General features: G+C 42.3%; 1 protein-coding gene across 4 annotated transcripts in view; it reads right to left on the bottom strand.

Annotated features, from left to right (window-relative positions):
* gtf3c2 (general transcription factor IIIC, polypeptide 2, beta) overlaps positions 1-15,901 on the bottom strand; it is a 119,936-nt gene that overhangs the window by 44,670 nt on the left and 59,365 nt on the right. For all 4 annotated transcript variants that reach the window (XR_011885024.1, XM_072251409.1, XM_072251411.1 and 1 more), the window contains exon 12: positions 11,578-11,722. Coding sequence is in view for 3 of the 4 variants with exons in the window: in XM_072251409.1 (XP_072107510.1) it covers positions 11,578-11,722 (145 nt within the window). In the remaining variant the exon portion in view is untranslated. The remainder of the gene's footprint in view (positions 1-11,577; positions 11,723-15,901) is intronic.

Below are 15,901 nucleotides of genomic sequence, written 5' to 3'. Positions count from 1 at the left end.
GTACAGGGCTACGGTAGGAAACTCTGTCACATGGTGTGAGCAGAATTACCTGCAGCTTAATGTGAAAAAGACTAAGGAGCTGGTGGTGACCCCTGTTTCCATCCAGGGGGTCAGTGTGGACATGGTGGAGGATTACAAATACCTGGGGATACGAACTGACAATAAACTGGACTGGTCAAGAACACCAAGGCTGTCTACAAGAAGGGTCAGAGCCGTCTCTATGTCCTGAGGAGACTGAGGCCCTTTAACATCTGCCGGACGATACTGAGGATGTTCTATGAGTCTGTGGTGGCCAGTGCTATCATAGAAACCATAGAAACTACAGCACAGAAACAGACCTTTTGGCCCTTCTTGGCTGTGCTGAACCATTTTCTGCCTAGTCCCACTGACCTGCACACGGACCATATCCCTCCATACACCTCCCATCCATGTATCTGATAGAAACCATGTTTGCTGTTGTGTGCTGGGGCAGCAGGCTGAGGGTAGCAGACACCAACAGAATCAACAAGCTCATTCGTAAGGCCAGTGATGTTGTGGGGATGGAACTGGACTCCCTCACGGTGGTGTCTGAAAAGAGGATGCTGTCTAAGTTGCATGCCATCTTGGTCAATTTTTCCCATCCACTACATAATGTACTGGGTGGGCACAGGAGTACATTCAGCCAGAGACTCATTCCACCAAGATGCAGCACAGAGTGTCATAGGAAGTCATTCCTGCCTGTGGCCATCAAACTTTACAACTCCTCCCTAGGAGGGTCAGACACCCTGAGCCAATAGGCTGGTCCTGGACTTATTTCCTGGCATAATTTACATATTACTATTTAACTATTTATAGTTCTATTATTATTTATGGTGCAACTGTAATGAAAACCAATTTCCCCCGGGATCAATAAAGTATGACTATACTATACTAAAAGGGAAGAGGTCCTGAAAGGAAGACTACAGGGAGTTAGGAAGGAAGTTGAGAAACAGGACCACAAAGGTAGTAATCGCGGGATTACTGCCTGTGCCACGCGACAGTGAGAATAGGAATAGAATGAGGTGGAGGATAAATGCGTGGCTGAGGGATTGGAGCAGGGGGCAGGGATTCAGATTTCTGGATCATTGGGACCTCTTTTGGAGCAGATGTGACCTGTACAAAAAGGACGGGTTGCACTTGAATCCCAGTGGGACCAATATCCTGGCGAGGAGGTTTGCTAAGGCTACTGGGGAGAGTTTAAACTAGAATTGTTGGGGGGTGGGAACCGAACTGAAGAGACTGGGGAAGAGGAGGTTGGCTCACAAATAGAGAAAGCTTGTAGACAGTGCGAGAGGGAGGATAGGCAGGTGATAGAGAAGGGACACGCTCAGACCGAAGGCTTGAGATGTGTCTATTTTAACGCACGCAGTGTTGTGAACAAAGCAGATGAGCTTAGAGTGTGGATCAGTACTTGGAGATATGATGTGATGGCCATTATAGAGACTTGGATGGCTCAGAGACAGGAATGGTTACTTCAAGTGCTGGGTTTTAGATGTTTCAGAAAGGACAGGGAGGGAGGAAAAAGAGGTGGGGGCGTGGCACTGTTGATCACAGATAGTGTCACAGCTACAGAAAAGGTGGACACCATGGAGGAATTGTCTACGGAGTCTCTGTGGGTGAAGGTTAGGAACAGGAAGGGGTCAATAACTTTACTGGGTGTTTTTTTATAGGGCGCCCAATAGTAGCAGGAATATTGAGGAGCAGGTAGGGATACAGATCGTGGAAAGGTGTAATAATAACAGAGTTCTTGTGATGGGAGATTTTAATTTCCCAAATATCGATTGGCATCTCCCTAGAGCAAGGGGTTTAGATGGGGTGGAGTTTGTTCGGTGTGTTCAGGAAGGTTTCTTGACAGAATATGTAGATAAGTCTACAAGAGGAGAGGCTGTACTTGATTTGATATTGGGAAATGAACCTGATCAGGTGTCAGATCTCTCAGTGGGAGAGCATTTTGGAGATAGTGATCATAATTCTATCTCCTTTACAACAACATTGGAGAGAGATAGGAACAGACAAGTTAGAAAAGCATTTAATTGGAGTAAGGGGAATTATGAGGCTATCAGGCAGGAAATTGGAGGCTTAAATTGGAAACAGATGTTCTCAAGGAAAAGTAAGGAAGAAATGTGGCAAATATTCAGGGGATATTTGTGTGGAGTTCTGCATAGGTATGTTCCAATGAGACAGGGAAGTTATGGTAGGGTACAGGAACCGTGGCGTACAAAGGCTGTAATAAATCTAGTCAAGAAGAAAAGCTTACAAAAGGTTCAGAGAGCTAGGTAATGTTAGAGATCTAGAAGATTATAAGGCTAATAGGAAGGAGCTTAAGAAGGAAATCAGGAGAGCCAGAAGGGGCCATGAGAAGGCCTTGGCGGGCAAGATTAAGGAAAACCACAAGGCATTCTACAAGTATGTGAAGAGCAAGAGGATAAGACCTGAAAGAATAGGACCTACCAAGTGTGACAGTGGGAAAGTATGTAAGGAACCGAGGGAAATAGCAGAGGTACTTAATGAATACTTTACTTCAGTATTCACTATGGAAAAGATCTTGGTGACTGTAGTGATGACTTGCAGCAGACTGAAAAGCTTTAGCATGTAGATATTAAGAAAGAGGATGTGCTGGAGCTTTCGGAAAGCATCAAGTTGGATAAGTCGCCGGGACCGGATGAGATGTACCTTCTAATCCACCTACGGTCTTTTATTGGCTCTCCTCCATTGTCCTGTTTAAGTTGAGAGAAAATAAGTTGTCGGACATTTGATACATCCTTTAAATTTGAGCAAATCTGGCGACCTTTTATTTAATATTTTCATTTAATTTGATTTATTACTCTTCCAATTTTTTTTTTCCGAAGTTTTAGATTTGATCAGAAAGTCTTTCTTTCTTTTTGGTCGTATCCTCAAAATGGACAGTCCAGTCCCTTCTTTTTTGTTTCTTTTTTTCCCAATATATAATGTAGTAGGGCTTTTTTCTTCATTTAAAATTCAATGTTTTTTCTTTCCTTTTCATGAACTGATAAGAGAATTGCTGTTTTCTTTTTTTTTATTATATATTTTATACTAGCTTAACAATATGTATGATTTTGATAATGTCTATCTTAATCACGGTTTGCATTGTTATTGATATATATATTTGAGATAATTTTCCTCTTGTTTGTATTTATGTTCCTTTTAAATCAATAAAAAGATTAATAAAGAAAAAAGAAAGAAAGATGTACCCTCGGCTACTGTGGGAGGCGAGGAAGGAGATTGCTGAGCCTCTGGCAATGATCCTTGCATCATCAATGGGGACATGAGAGGTTCCGGAGGACTGGAGGGTTGTGGATTTTGTTCCTTTATTCAAGAAAGGGAGTAGAGATAGCTCAGGAAATTATAGACCAGTGAGTCTTACCTCAGTGGTTGGTAAGTTATTGGAGAAGATCCTGAGAGGCAGGATTTATGAACATTTGGAGAGGTATGATTAGGAGTAGTCAGCATGGCTTTGTCAAGGGCAGGTCATGTCTTACGAGCCTGATTGAATTTTTTGAGGATGTGACTAAACGCATTGATGAAGGAAGAGCAGTAGATGTAGTGTATATGGATTTCAGCAAGGCATTTGATAAGGTACCCCATGCAAGGCTTATTGAGAAAGTAAGGCAGCATGGGATCCAAGGAGACATTGCCTTGTGGATCCAGAACTGGCTTGCCTTCAGAAGGCAAAGAGTGGTTGTAGACGGGTCATATTCTGCATGGAGGTTGGTCACCAGTGGAGTGCCTCAGGGATCTGTTCTGGGACCCTTACTCTTTGTGATTTTTATAAATGACCTGGATGAGGAAGTAGAGGGATGAGTTAGTAAATTTGCTGATGACACAAAGGTTGGAGGTGTTGTGGATAGTGTGGAGGGCTGTCAGAAGTTACAGCGGGACATTGGTAGGATGCAAAACTGGGCTGAGAAGTGGCAGATGGAGTTCAACCCAGATAAGTGTGAAGTCATTCATTTTGGTAGGTCAAATACGTTATATTTTTATTGTTGCCAAACAATTGATACTAGAACGTACGATATGATGGCAGAATATAGTATTAATGGTAAGACTCTTAGCAGTCTGGAGGATCAGAAGGATCTTGGGGTCCAAGTCCATAGGACACTCAAAGCAGCTGCGTAGATTGACTCTGTGGTTAAGGCGGCATACGGTGTATTGGCGTTCATCAATCGTGGAATTGAATTCAGGAGCCGAGAGGTAATGTTGTAGCTATATAGGACCCTGGTCAGACCCCACTTGGAGTACTGTGCTCAGTTCTGGTCGCTTTACTACAGGAAGGATGTGGAAGCCATAGAAAGGGTGCAAAGGAGATTTACAAGGATGTTGCCTGGATTGGGGAGCATACCTTATGAGAATAGGTTGAGTGAGCTCGGCCTTTTTTTGTTTGGAGCGACGGAGGATGAGAGGTGACCTGATAGAGGTGTATAAGATGATGAGAGACATTGATCATGTGGATAGTCAGAGGCCTTTTCCAAGGCCTGAAATGGTTGCCACAAGAAGACACAGGTTTAAGGTGCTGGGGAGCAGGTACAGAAGAGATGTCAGGGGTAAGTTTTTTTTTTTACGCAGAGTGGTGAGTGCCTGGAATGGGCTGCCGGCAACGGTGGTGGAGGCGGATACAATAGGGTCTTTTAAGAGACTTTTAGATAGGTACATGGAGCTTAGAAAAATAGAGGGCTATAGGTAAGCCTAGTAATTTCTAAGGTAGGGACATGTTTGGCACAACTCAGTGGGCCAAAGGGCCTGTATTGTGCTGTAGATTTTCTATGTTTCTATCTCACTTACAACCTCAAATGCACAAGTTGGAACTTTGGCCCCTAATGGGTTTATCTTTATCCTCGTTACGCGCATGCCCTTAACATGCTTTGGGATTTTCCTCAATTTTCATTAATTTGACTGTCAGCCATTTCACACCCCCTCTTCCTCCCTTAACTATTTGTTTTAAAAATAATCCCCAACCCACATACTCCCCTCCACCCCAAAACACAGAGAGACAAACACACAAGAGTCCTGTAAGGCCTCACCAATGTTGAGATCTCCAAACCTGCCACAAACTTTAACCTTTGATATCCAGAAATTTTTAGATTTGCTGGCTTTACCGTTCATCCTTAGGGAAGCAGTTGTCCCAGAACTCTATTTTGCTTTTGATTGCCCCCCCACCCCCAATTTATGGCCTTAGGCCAAACTGTAAGTAGCTGCTCCGAACCCACTTCTTCCAAGTTATTTTATTATATTAAAACCAGACTTACGGGAAGTTAACTTCCAAACAATCCTTATCCTTCTTTATATTCTTAAAACTTAACATTTACTGTCATCACTTCCAAAATGTTCTCCCACTGAAACTTGCTCCAGTTATCTCAAAAGATCTCCTAGATGCACTCTAAAAAATTCCACCCCTTCCAGTCTTTACGTTAAGGTGATCCCAATTAATATCGGGGACATTAAAATACTATTATTGCAGTATTATTTTAACAGTGGTTCCTTATGGTTGTTATAGCTGGCGATGGCAGTGGGATAAGCTCCCACTACCTATTAAATGCTCCATATGATGCGTGACTCAAATAGCTTCTGACAATCAAGTTCAGCTCCTTTCCTTCATGTGTGGCTTAGATACTAAGGCTGGTGGAATTGTTTCTACTGACAAGGGGCAAAAGCGGGTCATTGGCACCTTAAAACCAGCCACTTTAGGCAGATGGGGCTCTTCCGTCATGTTTGGCAGCTCATCTAGGAAAGGAAAACTCTAATCTCAACCTATGCTGCCCTGCAGCTATATCCACTCATGGGGAAGGCTTCAGAAGTAAACCCCGAGGAAAACTCCAGAAATGGTGTCCCTAAGGCCATTGAGTTCTACGTTGAGTGGCAACTCCTGAAATGTCACTGGTGCCAATCAGTACCAGTCTCTGCCGTTCGTTTGAATCCATCAGCTGCGTGGAGAGGGTAAGTCTGCTACTTGGGCAACAGCTTGCTCTCTGACCTGCATATCATTTAGGCAGCTGGGACGCAACATACATGGTGGACTCCGACCAATGCAGGGCTTCATTTTAACACTTCTTTCTGATTTGCCTACATAACTGTTTCTTTATCACTAGCTAATTACTTGGAGGTCTTTGAGACAGTGGCAGCAAACCGATGACTTCATTTTTACCTCCAAGGTCTCACCATGTGGCCTTATCTGTAGTACATTTAGGATATTGTCCCTCCTTACTACAGTGATGGATGCCTTAACTAATATTGCAATGCCACCTCTTTTACATTCCAATCCCCACCTCCGTCCTATCCCACCTGAAGACTCTGGAATGCTACGTAATTAGTCTTTCAAAGTTTCCATGAAGCAACAATATATTTCCACACAATGACCATCACCCTTTGTTCAGCAACCTTATTTATCAGTATCCAAATACTAAAATAGACTTGCATTACCTTCCTTCCATGTGCCTGCAGCCTTGCCTTTCCTTCTATGTTTGGCTGTTACTCACTCCCTGACATACCTTTCCCCCTGTAAAATTAATTTAAATCCTCCCCAACAGTCCTAGTAACACTACTCCTCCTTTTTCCAAGGACATTGACTCCATCATGTCCAGGTATAATCTGCTTTACTTGTACAGGTCCCACTTTTTCAATAATCTAAAAAAATAACTTATCCCGCTTGCACCATTTCCTCAGTCACATTCATTTTACCTGTTGACCTACTCTTAATTCTGCACTGGTTAGCATTTGGCTCTGAAAGTAATAGAGAGATTACAAGTTCATAATCCTGAATTTAGCAAGCTGAGTAGCAGATACAAAAACAAGTTGCAGAATCTCATCACTAATTTTTGCTCTATTTATACCAATGTGAACTGGAACCTTTGATTGCAAGGTGGTACAAACGGAATGGTAAACAGTCATTCAATGACATCCTTACCCTTGGAAGCAACACACCATCCAGAATCTGCGACCAAGACTGCAAAAGCACCCATCTATTCCACTTACAATTGCCCCGGACACTGGTTCCTACCCATTGAGCAGCAGAGCTAGCCATTGGATCTGGCTACATTTCCAGAGCAACATCCACATTCACCATTCCCAAAATTTTCCAATAAACAGTCATGGAATGACTAGCACTCTAAGGCTTCCCCATCTATCTGCTTGCCTCCTTTCCTAGATCTGGTGTTTACTCATTCATTCTTTCTGCAATTCCTTAGCTGGAGCAGGAGCAGTTCTAAAAAATTGGTCCTTCACATAACTCTCAGCCTCAATAGTACCTCTAGTTGATCCTCAAGCTCTGAAACCCAGCATTCAAGCTGGTCAGAATGATGGCAATTCCTGCAGACATGGCATTGCAGAATTTGAAAATTTGCTTGGAGTTCCCACATGTTGCAGGCCTTATAATACCTGGGACTGAGCTCCCCTGTCATACCTTTAATTGAAGGAAGCCCTGTACTTTAAAGACAAAAGATTTAAAACTAAGATGTGAATGTTAAAAATCAAGACATCATGATGAAATCAAGAGACAATCGAGTTGCTACCAGACAGACAGCAGGTGGCCAGACTTGAATACAGGCAACAGAATTATTGAGGAGCTGAAGTCACAGAAAGTGCAATCACAAGAACATGGGACTAGTTGAGTGTTGAGGTAACAAAGAGATTCAATAAGGCATCAGAAGAATCTAGACCGACTCCTTTGTGTTAATTAAAATTGATGAACTGGAAGATACAATGTCTATGAAATACCAAAGGTTTTTCTGGGGTGGACAGAAATGTATATACAAGTAACACAACTTCAAAGAAAATGAGGGAGTGTCCTGGCCACTTTTTACCCTGATCAACATTATGTATTTACTTAGAAACTATAACCTGCTCTTTATGGCAGCTTGCTTCTGTGCAGATTGGCTGTTGTACTTCTTTTATTAAACACAAAGAGTAGTGCACTGCTATAAAGCAGTTTGGGAAGTGTAAAACACCTTATCATTGAAAGGCTATGTATTCCCAAGTGGCAAATGAGACACAGCAGAGTTGGTTGTATTGGACAATAAGACAGAGGCATAAGGGGTACAATGGACATGTCTATGTATTCAGAAATTCATACAAAGCAACAAGGCAGGTAGTATGGAAAATGGGTGAGAGGGATAGTAAATTTGTACAAAATGGTCTTGAAAGAGTTTTGAAAAGTGAGCATTTCCTTTCAATTATTTCCCAACCTTTATTGCCGCTGAACCTACAAACATAGTACGACATCCACATACGAGAAAGGATTTAGTGCTTTCCCAGCATATGTGATGAAGAAACTCTTCTCAGGCTTCCAGCTGGGTACAGGTATTGATTATAACCGACGCCTCAATGACAAACTCTGACATCTTCATCAGGGACGATGCTTGGGCATGTCTAATCTGGTGGTATTAATACCCCTGAAGTCCATTCCTCCTGATGTTAGTTCTCATCCAATCAGGTTTCCTTTCTCCCACCTTCTTTACAATCGAATTCCAATTCTAACTTAGAGCGAGACCTTTGTCTTTGTTAAAATTCTTTTCCTCTAGTTTTATTTCAATGGCCTCCTTTACCAGGCGGTCCCAAAAGCCATTGGTGTAGCACAGTAGTTTGTGCTGAAGTCAGTCCTATGACCATTGAGAATGCAATGCTGTGCTACTGCCGATTTATCTGGATAACTCAAATAGATACATCTCCTGTGCTCCTTGATGCGGGTTTCCACCGTATGTCCCATCTGGCTGATATACGCTGCTCCACATTCACAGGGAATCCTGTAAATGCCAGCCAACCTGAGTCCCAGGTCATCAAGCTGTGATTCGAGCTCCTTTTCAGGTTGTGGATGGTATTAATCCGGTGGAAACCTGCACCAGAAAGGATGGACTATGGGGATAGCAGAGTTTGTTATTGAAACATCGAAAATAATCGATACCTGCACTCCACTGGGAAGCCCAAGAAAAGTTAATTCAACGTCCATTTACAATGAACTGGTCCAAACAGGAACACAAAAAGTAGTATTTCAAGAGTTCAGATAGAGATTAAAAAAAATGAGTAAGATAATGTCTCACTTAGAATGCATCAAGAATGATTTGAAATAAATGATCTACAAGTTGCCATGTAGCCAGCTGGACAGAATATGTAGCAGAAATTCACGTAAGCAGTGAAAAGGAGAATGTGGGACTCTGTGTACTGTGCTATGGGTGAACAAAATACTTGAAAGATCACAAGAAAATAAGAACAAGACTAGGCCTCCAGGTTCAGCAAACGTGCCCTATCATTTAATAGGGTCACGCTGGTCCATGCTGACCTCATCTCTTCTGGAAGATAAACACTATGAATTCTACAGATGCTGGAAGTCCAAAGCAACATACGTAAAATGCTGGAGATACTCAGATTAGGCAGCATCCATGGAAATGAACTAGTAGTCGACATTTCCACCCAAGACCCTTCTTCAGGACTGGAAAGGGGGAAGACGCCAGAATAAAAAGGTTCGGCGAGGGGAAGAAGGATAGGTGACAGCAGGTGCATGGAAAAGATAAAGGGCTGGAGATAAAGGAATCTGATAGGAGAGGAGGGTTGACCATAAGAAAAGAGGAAGGAAGAGGGGACGTAGGGGAAGGCGACAGGCAGGTGAGAAGAGGTAAGAGGCCAGAGTAGGGATTTGAAGAGAAGAGGGGAGGGACTTAAACCAGAAAGACATATAAACCGGAGAGAGAATTTGATATTGAAACTGAGATTGGAGTCTACCCAGATGAAATACAAGTTGTTGCTTCTCCACTCTGAGGGTGACCTCATCGTGGCACAAGAGGAGGCCACAGACTGACGTGTCAGAATGGGAGTGGGAATTGAAATTAAAACATAGGGCCACTGGGAAGTTCCGCTTTTTGCAGATGGAACGGAGGTGCACGATGAATGATCCCCAATTTATGACAAGTCTCACCAACGTAGAGGAGGCCGCATCAGGAGTACTGGATGCAATAGACAACCCCAGCAGGTTCACAGATGAAGTGTTGCCTCACTGTTTGGAGCCCTGAACGGAGGTGAGGGAGGTGGTGAATGGGCAGATGTAGCATTTAGACTGCTTGCATGGATAAGTGCCATGAGGGAGATTAGTGGGAAGGAACGAATGGGCACGGGAATCACAAAGGGAGTGATCCCTGCCGAAAATGGAGAATTGGGGGAGAGGGGGGTTGGTAGGGAAAGCTGCCAGAATTGATGAGATCACTTGGAAAAAGTCTATTGTAAAACAGGCAAAAGGTATCATTGAGTGTTAGCTTGAGGGGGAGACAGAGATCTAAATGGTCAATGTGGAACAGCTGGGAAAATAATTAATAGGATGTGGGTCAGCAAGGTCAGCTGAGAATAGGGGGTTTGCACACGATCCTATTCTGTATGAGCTCACTTGGAAGATGGATAGGCACATACATTTTTAAGATTAAAAAATTGATGTGGGTTCTTGATATCGAGCTGAAGGAATCTTTGGCTCATTAATTAGTTGATATTGAATTTGGCTTCAGTTACCATAACAACAAATTTAGAACTGAAATTGGCAGGAGTAAAGTAGAACCAAGTTCTATGAACTCAACTGTCAAGCTAAATCTCACGGCATAAGACACAGCATCAAGAGAGAAGCAGAAAACACTAAAAGGTGAGGGAGTGCAGTTTCTAAACCCTCTCACTGGTAATTGGGTGATCATATATACAAGACACTAGCTGGCTTGTGTACCAGTGAATGCATAGTTTGCCGACATAAAGCAGGGGTTTGCATTAAATTGAAGAATATGGACTAAAATTCAGAGGCAGATGGTTTTCACAATCTGTAAAAGTAGGACAGCACAAGCTGCAGCTGTGCTGGTGAGAAAAGTACATAATGAGTGGTGAGATGGAGGGGAAAAAGGATTCAATCTGCTGTTTGTTTTTGGTGCATGCATTACAGAATTTGGCTCAGAACGTGACAAATTCTACAAATGCTAATTATTCATGGTTCAGAACACAAGGAGAGAAAATGTGACAAAATTATTTTACTCTCCAAACATTCCCCCTTTCCACAGACCACCTGGAAATTGCACATTGCAATTAAAACATTGCCAATAATCCTGCAGAATACTTCTAGCATTTTCTATTTTTGTTTCTGATTCCCAGTGTCTACAGTATATTATTTTGTCAATTAATTTGATTCATTGCCTACTTAAAAATGATCTTTGGAAAAATACAACTGTGTTTTGTTTTCATTTTATATTGTATATCAGTTGTGTGAAAAATTGAATTCCTACCAAATTTCTGTATCTACCTCATGCTTTCCTCACTGGGTAATGCCACATGTAGAGTTAAGCTCTTTTTCCTGTCCTGACAATATGTCTTGAAAAATCATTATCCCCAAATTTGATCTGCCATAGGTTAAGTTACCTACATTAACAAAAAGGCTGTTTAGCTCCAGCAGAACTGTTGAAGTAAATATCTTATTTAATGCAATCTAACAATTAGTTCCAGGAACCCATATTGCAATGGAATCTTAACTTATGATCTCATGTCTGTCCTAACTGTAGTTGATTTCCCACATATTTCTCTTTAAGAACTTACCTGTGGGCTTTACTCCAAGCAATGGCTTTGACTGCATGGTCATGTGCAACAAAGGAATGGAAGGGATAGATTTTCAAACCTCCGTCACCTTGCTGGACTCGCAACAGTAATGATTTTGAATTCAGATTCCAGAGAGCAACTGTACCTATTTAATAAAATGATTATTAAAAAATTATGCAAATTCTAATATCAGTTTACTTACATTCATTACAGTTGAAAGTCATTACATAATCACTTTTTATGCATTCCTCTTACAAGTTACAGAGTTATCATGGTCCATTAAAAGGAATTGACTAGAATCACACTATCGCATGACGGTACTAAGACAACAAAGACATGCGAGATCTTGGCCATGCAGCATTTCCTTAAGGCTCATATCATTGTGTAACAGTAGATAAACTTGAACATAATTGTATGGTAGGCATATACGATTGGGACTGAATTTTATAGAATTAGCAGCCTTTCATGGATGAACAGAATAGCTAAGGGCAGAATCAAACATGGAAATTTAACAAATATTAGCCTCGTATAATAGCTACTGCAAGGTGCAGTGTTACACAGGAACTGAATTATGGCAATATCAATTTGATTTCTTCCTTGGGCTTAATGCAGTTTGCAATTAAGATCTCTGTAGCTTTAAGACCTCCTATTATGTTCAAATACAATAAACTTAAAAGTTGTTGAAAATGCCAAGATTTAATTTGGGTCATGATAGGAAACGGGGACAGTAGTTTATGGGGGAAATTTCAAAGGTCCTAGATATTGTCCCGACCAATATAAACCTATTCCATGAGTTCATTTTTCATACATTCATGTGCTTATTTAAGAGTCCTTAGAAGACTATTGCATCAGCTTCTCCCACCACTCCTGGCAGTGCATTTCAGGTATGCATCATTTTCTATGTAAAAAGCCTACCTCTGACATCTCTCCTAAACTTTCCTCCACTCACCGTAAATGGATGTTGTCTGATATTGGCCAGTGTCACCCCAGGAGTAAGGTGTTGGGTGCCTACTCTATCTATGCCTCCCATAATTCTATACGCTTCTGATAAATCACCTCACAACCTCCATCGCTCCAAAGAGGAAAACCCTTGCTCACTCAACCTTTCCTCAAAATAACAGGCAGCATCCTGGTACACCTCCATTGTACCCTCTAGAAAGCTTCTACATCCTCCTATAATAAAATGATCAGAACTGAGCACAATACACCAAGTGTGGTCAAACCAGAGTTTTAAAGCTGCAATATTACCTCGTGGCTCTTGAGCTCAGTTTTCAGACTAATGAGGACCAGCACACCATACACCTTCTTAACCCTGTTATCAACTCGTTCAGTAACTTTGAGGATCTATGGACTTGGATCCCAAGATCTTTCTGTTCTTTCACATTGCCAAGGATTCTGCCATTAACGATATACAGGTGTCCCCCGCTTTTCGAATGTTCGCTTTATGAAACCTCACTGTTACGAAAGACCTACATTAGTTACCTGTTTTCGCTAACAGAAGGTGTTTTCACTGTTACGAAAAAAGGCAGCGCGCGGAAAAAAGCAGCGCATGCCCCGAGCAGCCGCTCTCCCCTGGATTTGGAACGGCATTCTCGCCGGCATTGTTTAAACACGTGCCTGTGAGTAGCTGTTTGCGAGATGAGTTCCAAGGTATTGGAAAAGCCTGAAAGAGCTCGTAAGGGTGTTACACTTCCGGTAAAACTAGACATAGTTAAGTGTTTCGATCGTGGTGAACGAAGTAAGGACAAAGTGAGTTTGGCTTGTGGAAGTTGACGAAGATGATGTTGAAGAGGTTTTGGCAGCCCATTACCAAGAACTGATAGATGAAGAGCTGATGCAATTGGAAGAGGAAAGGATAGCAATCAAAACCAAATGCAGTAGCGAACGGACCGAAAGTGAAGTCATCCAGGAACTGAACGTGAAGCACCTGCATGAGATTTTCACTGCAATGATAAAGTACGACTTTAATTTTGAAAGGGTACGTCGGTTTAGGGCATATTTGCAGGATGGTTTGATTGCTTACAAAAGAACTGTATGATCTAAAAATGCGCGAGGCTAAGCAACCTTCCACATCAGCCACAGCAGACGATGAACCTCGACCTTCGACATCGAGGCAGGCAGATATAGAAAAAGATGACCTGTCCACCCTCATGGAAACAGACGACGAGATGACACCCCAGTGTTCCACCACCCCAAACCGCGGACAGATACCGATCCTCGGAGAATGTAGCGGTAGCCTTGAGGCACCCAGCACATCTTTAAGAAAAAAAGCCGAAATAAACAAGCTAATTAATTAGGTGCCGCCCGGCACATAAATGTCGGCTCAGATCAGAGATGATTGCCGATTGCGTCGCCTCTGATCTGGGCCAACATTTACGTGCCAGGCAGCACCTAATTAATTAGCTTGTTTATTTTGGCTTTTTTCTTAAAGATGTGCTGGATGCGTCCCGGCAACTGCTGCACCCCTGCATGCTTTGCGGATCGGTATCGGGTCGCTGCCCAGAGGGTGGGGGCCACTGCACCACCCCAACCTCCGACAACTCAGTCTAACACTCAGTGTGCTCGGCGCTGTCCCAATTCCGGAAGTGATACTACACTATACATACATTATTTCTACTTTATATCAGCTGTGTATTTTTATGCATTATTTGGTACGATTTGGCAGCTTCATAGCTTAAACGTTACCGGAGAGTGCTTGCGTGAGATTTTTGCTACAGAGAACAGTGCAGGCAATTATTGTGGAGAAGTATTTCTATTTTATATAGGTTGTGTGTTCATCATATCATTCCTGCTTTTACTATATGTTACTGTTACTTTAGGTTTTATGTGTTACTTGGCATGATTTGGTAGGTTATTTTTGGGTCTGTGAACGCTCACAAAATTCTCCCATATAAATAAATGGTAATTGCTTCTTCGCTTTACAACATTCCGGCTTACGAACTGTTTCATAGGAACATTCTACCTTCGGATGGCGGGGGAAACCTGTACTCACCTTCAAGTTCCATCTTCTGAAGTGTATCATTTCACATTTTTGACCAGCTGTGTATCCTGTCCAAATCCTGTTGCAACCTTCTATAACCTCTTATGCTATCCTTTGTGTCATCTGCAAACTTACTAACCCACTCCTCCACTTCCTCGATGAAATCATTGATATTTAAAAAAAAAATCACAAAAACCAACGGTCCCAGAACAGATTCCTGTAGAACACTGCTAGAGTCATGAACCTCCAGGCAGAACATGCTCCATTTACTACTACCTTCTGCTTTCTGTTGGCAAGACAGTTCTGAATCCATGCAGCCAAGTTTCCAAGGATCCCATACTTCATGACTCTCTGGATGTGCTTAAAATGGAGAAACTTGTCAAATGCCTTACTAAAATCCATATGCATTACACCCACCACGCTAGCTTCATTGATTTGTTTTGTTACCTATTTGAAAAACTCAATTAGGCTTCTAAAGTACGACCCGATTCTCCAAATGCTCATAAATCCTGTCCCTGAGAATTCTCTCCAATAGTTTGCCCACCACTCACGCAAGACTCACTGGTCTGTAAATTCCCAGGATTGTGCCTATTACTTTTCTTGAAGAACATCTTCCATCCTCCAATCCCTTCTATAGCCACAGAGGACACAAAGATCATTGCCAATATCCTAGAAATCTCTTTCCTCACTTTCCGTTAACAACCTGAGATATATCCCATCTAGCCCCAGGGACGTTTCCAGAATCCCCAACACTGCTTCCTTTTTAACCTCAGCATGCTACAACACATTAGTCTGCTCCAAGCTGATCTCACATTTGTCAAAGTCTCTCTCCCTGGTGAACAATGAAGTATTCATTAGGGACCTTCCCTACTTCCTCCTCTACCTGCAGTCCTGCCCTCACTCTAGTCATCATCCTGTTCTTCATGTACAGTACATAATCGAACACCTTGGGGATTTCCTTAATCTGACTCGCCAAGGCCTTCTCATGTCCCCTTCTATCTTTCTTAAGATCTTCCCAAGAATCCTCCCTGATTTTTACTTCCTAAACCTCAAGTATGCTTCCTTCCTCTTGCCTAAATGGTCCACCTGTCTTGTCCAACCATGGTTCCTTTACCATTACATCCTTTCCCTGTCTCAGTGGGACAAACCTATCCAAACCCCATGCAAGTATTCCCTCAACAGCCTCCGCATTTCTGCTGTGAATTTTCATGAGAACATCTGTTTCCAATTTACATTCCCAAGTTCCTGCCTAATACCATTGTAATTAGCTCTCCCAATAAAATGCTTTCTCATATCATCTGCTCCTATCCTTATGTATAGCTATGGTAAAGATCAGGGAGTTGT

This window comes from Mobula birostris, chromosome 2 (assembly GCF_030028105.1).
Source record: "Mobula birostris isolate sMobBir1 chromosome 2, sMobBir1.hap1, whole genome shotgun sequence".
In the NCBI taxonomy this organism is placed as follows: domain Eukaryota; kingdom Metazoa; phylum Chordata; class Chondrichthyes; order Myliobatiformes; family Myliobatidae; genus Mobula; species Mobula birostris.
Note: the sequence above shows the minus strand (reverse complement) of the source record. Positions and strands in the feature narration are given on the sequence as shown.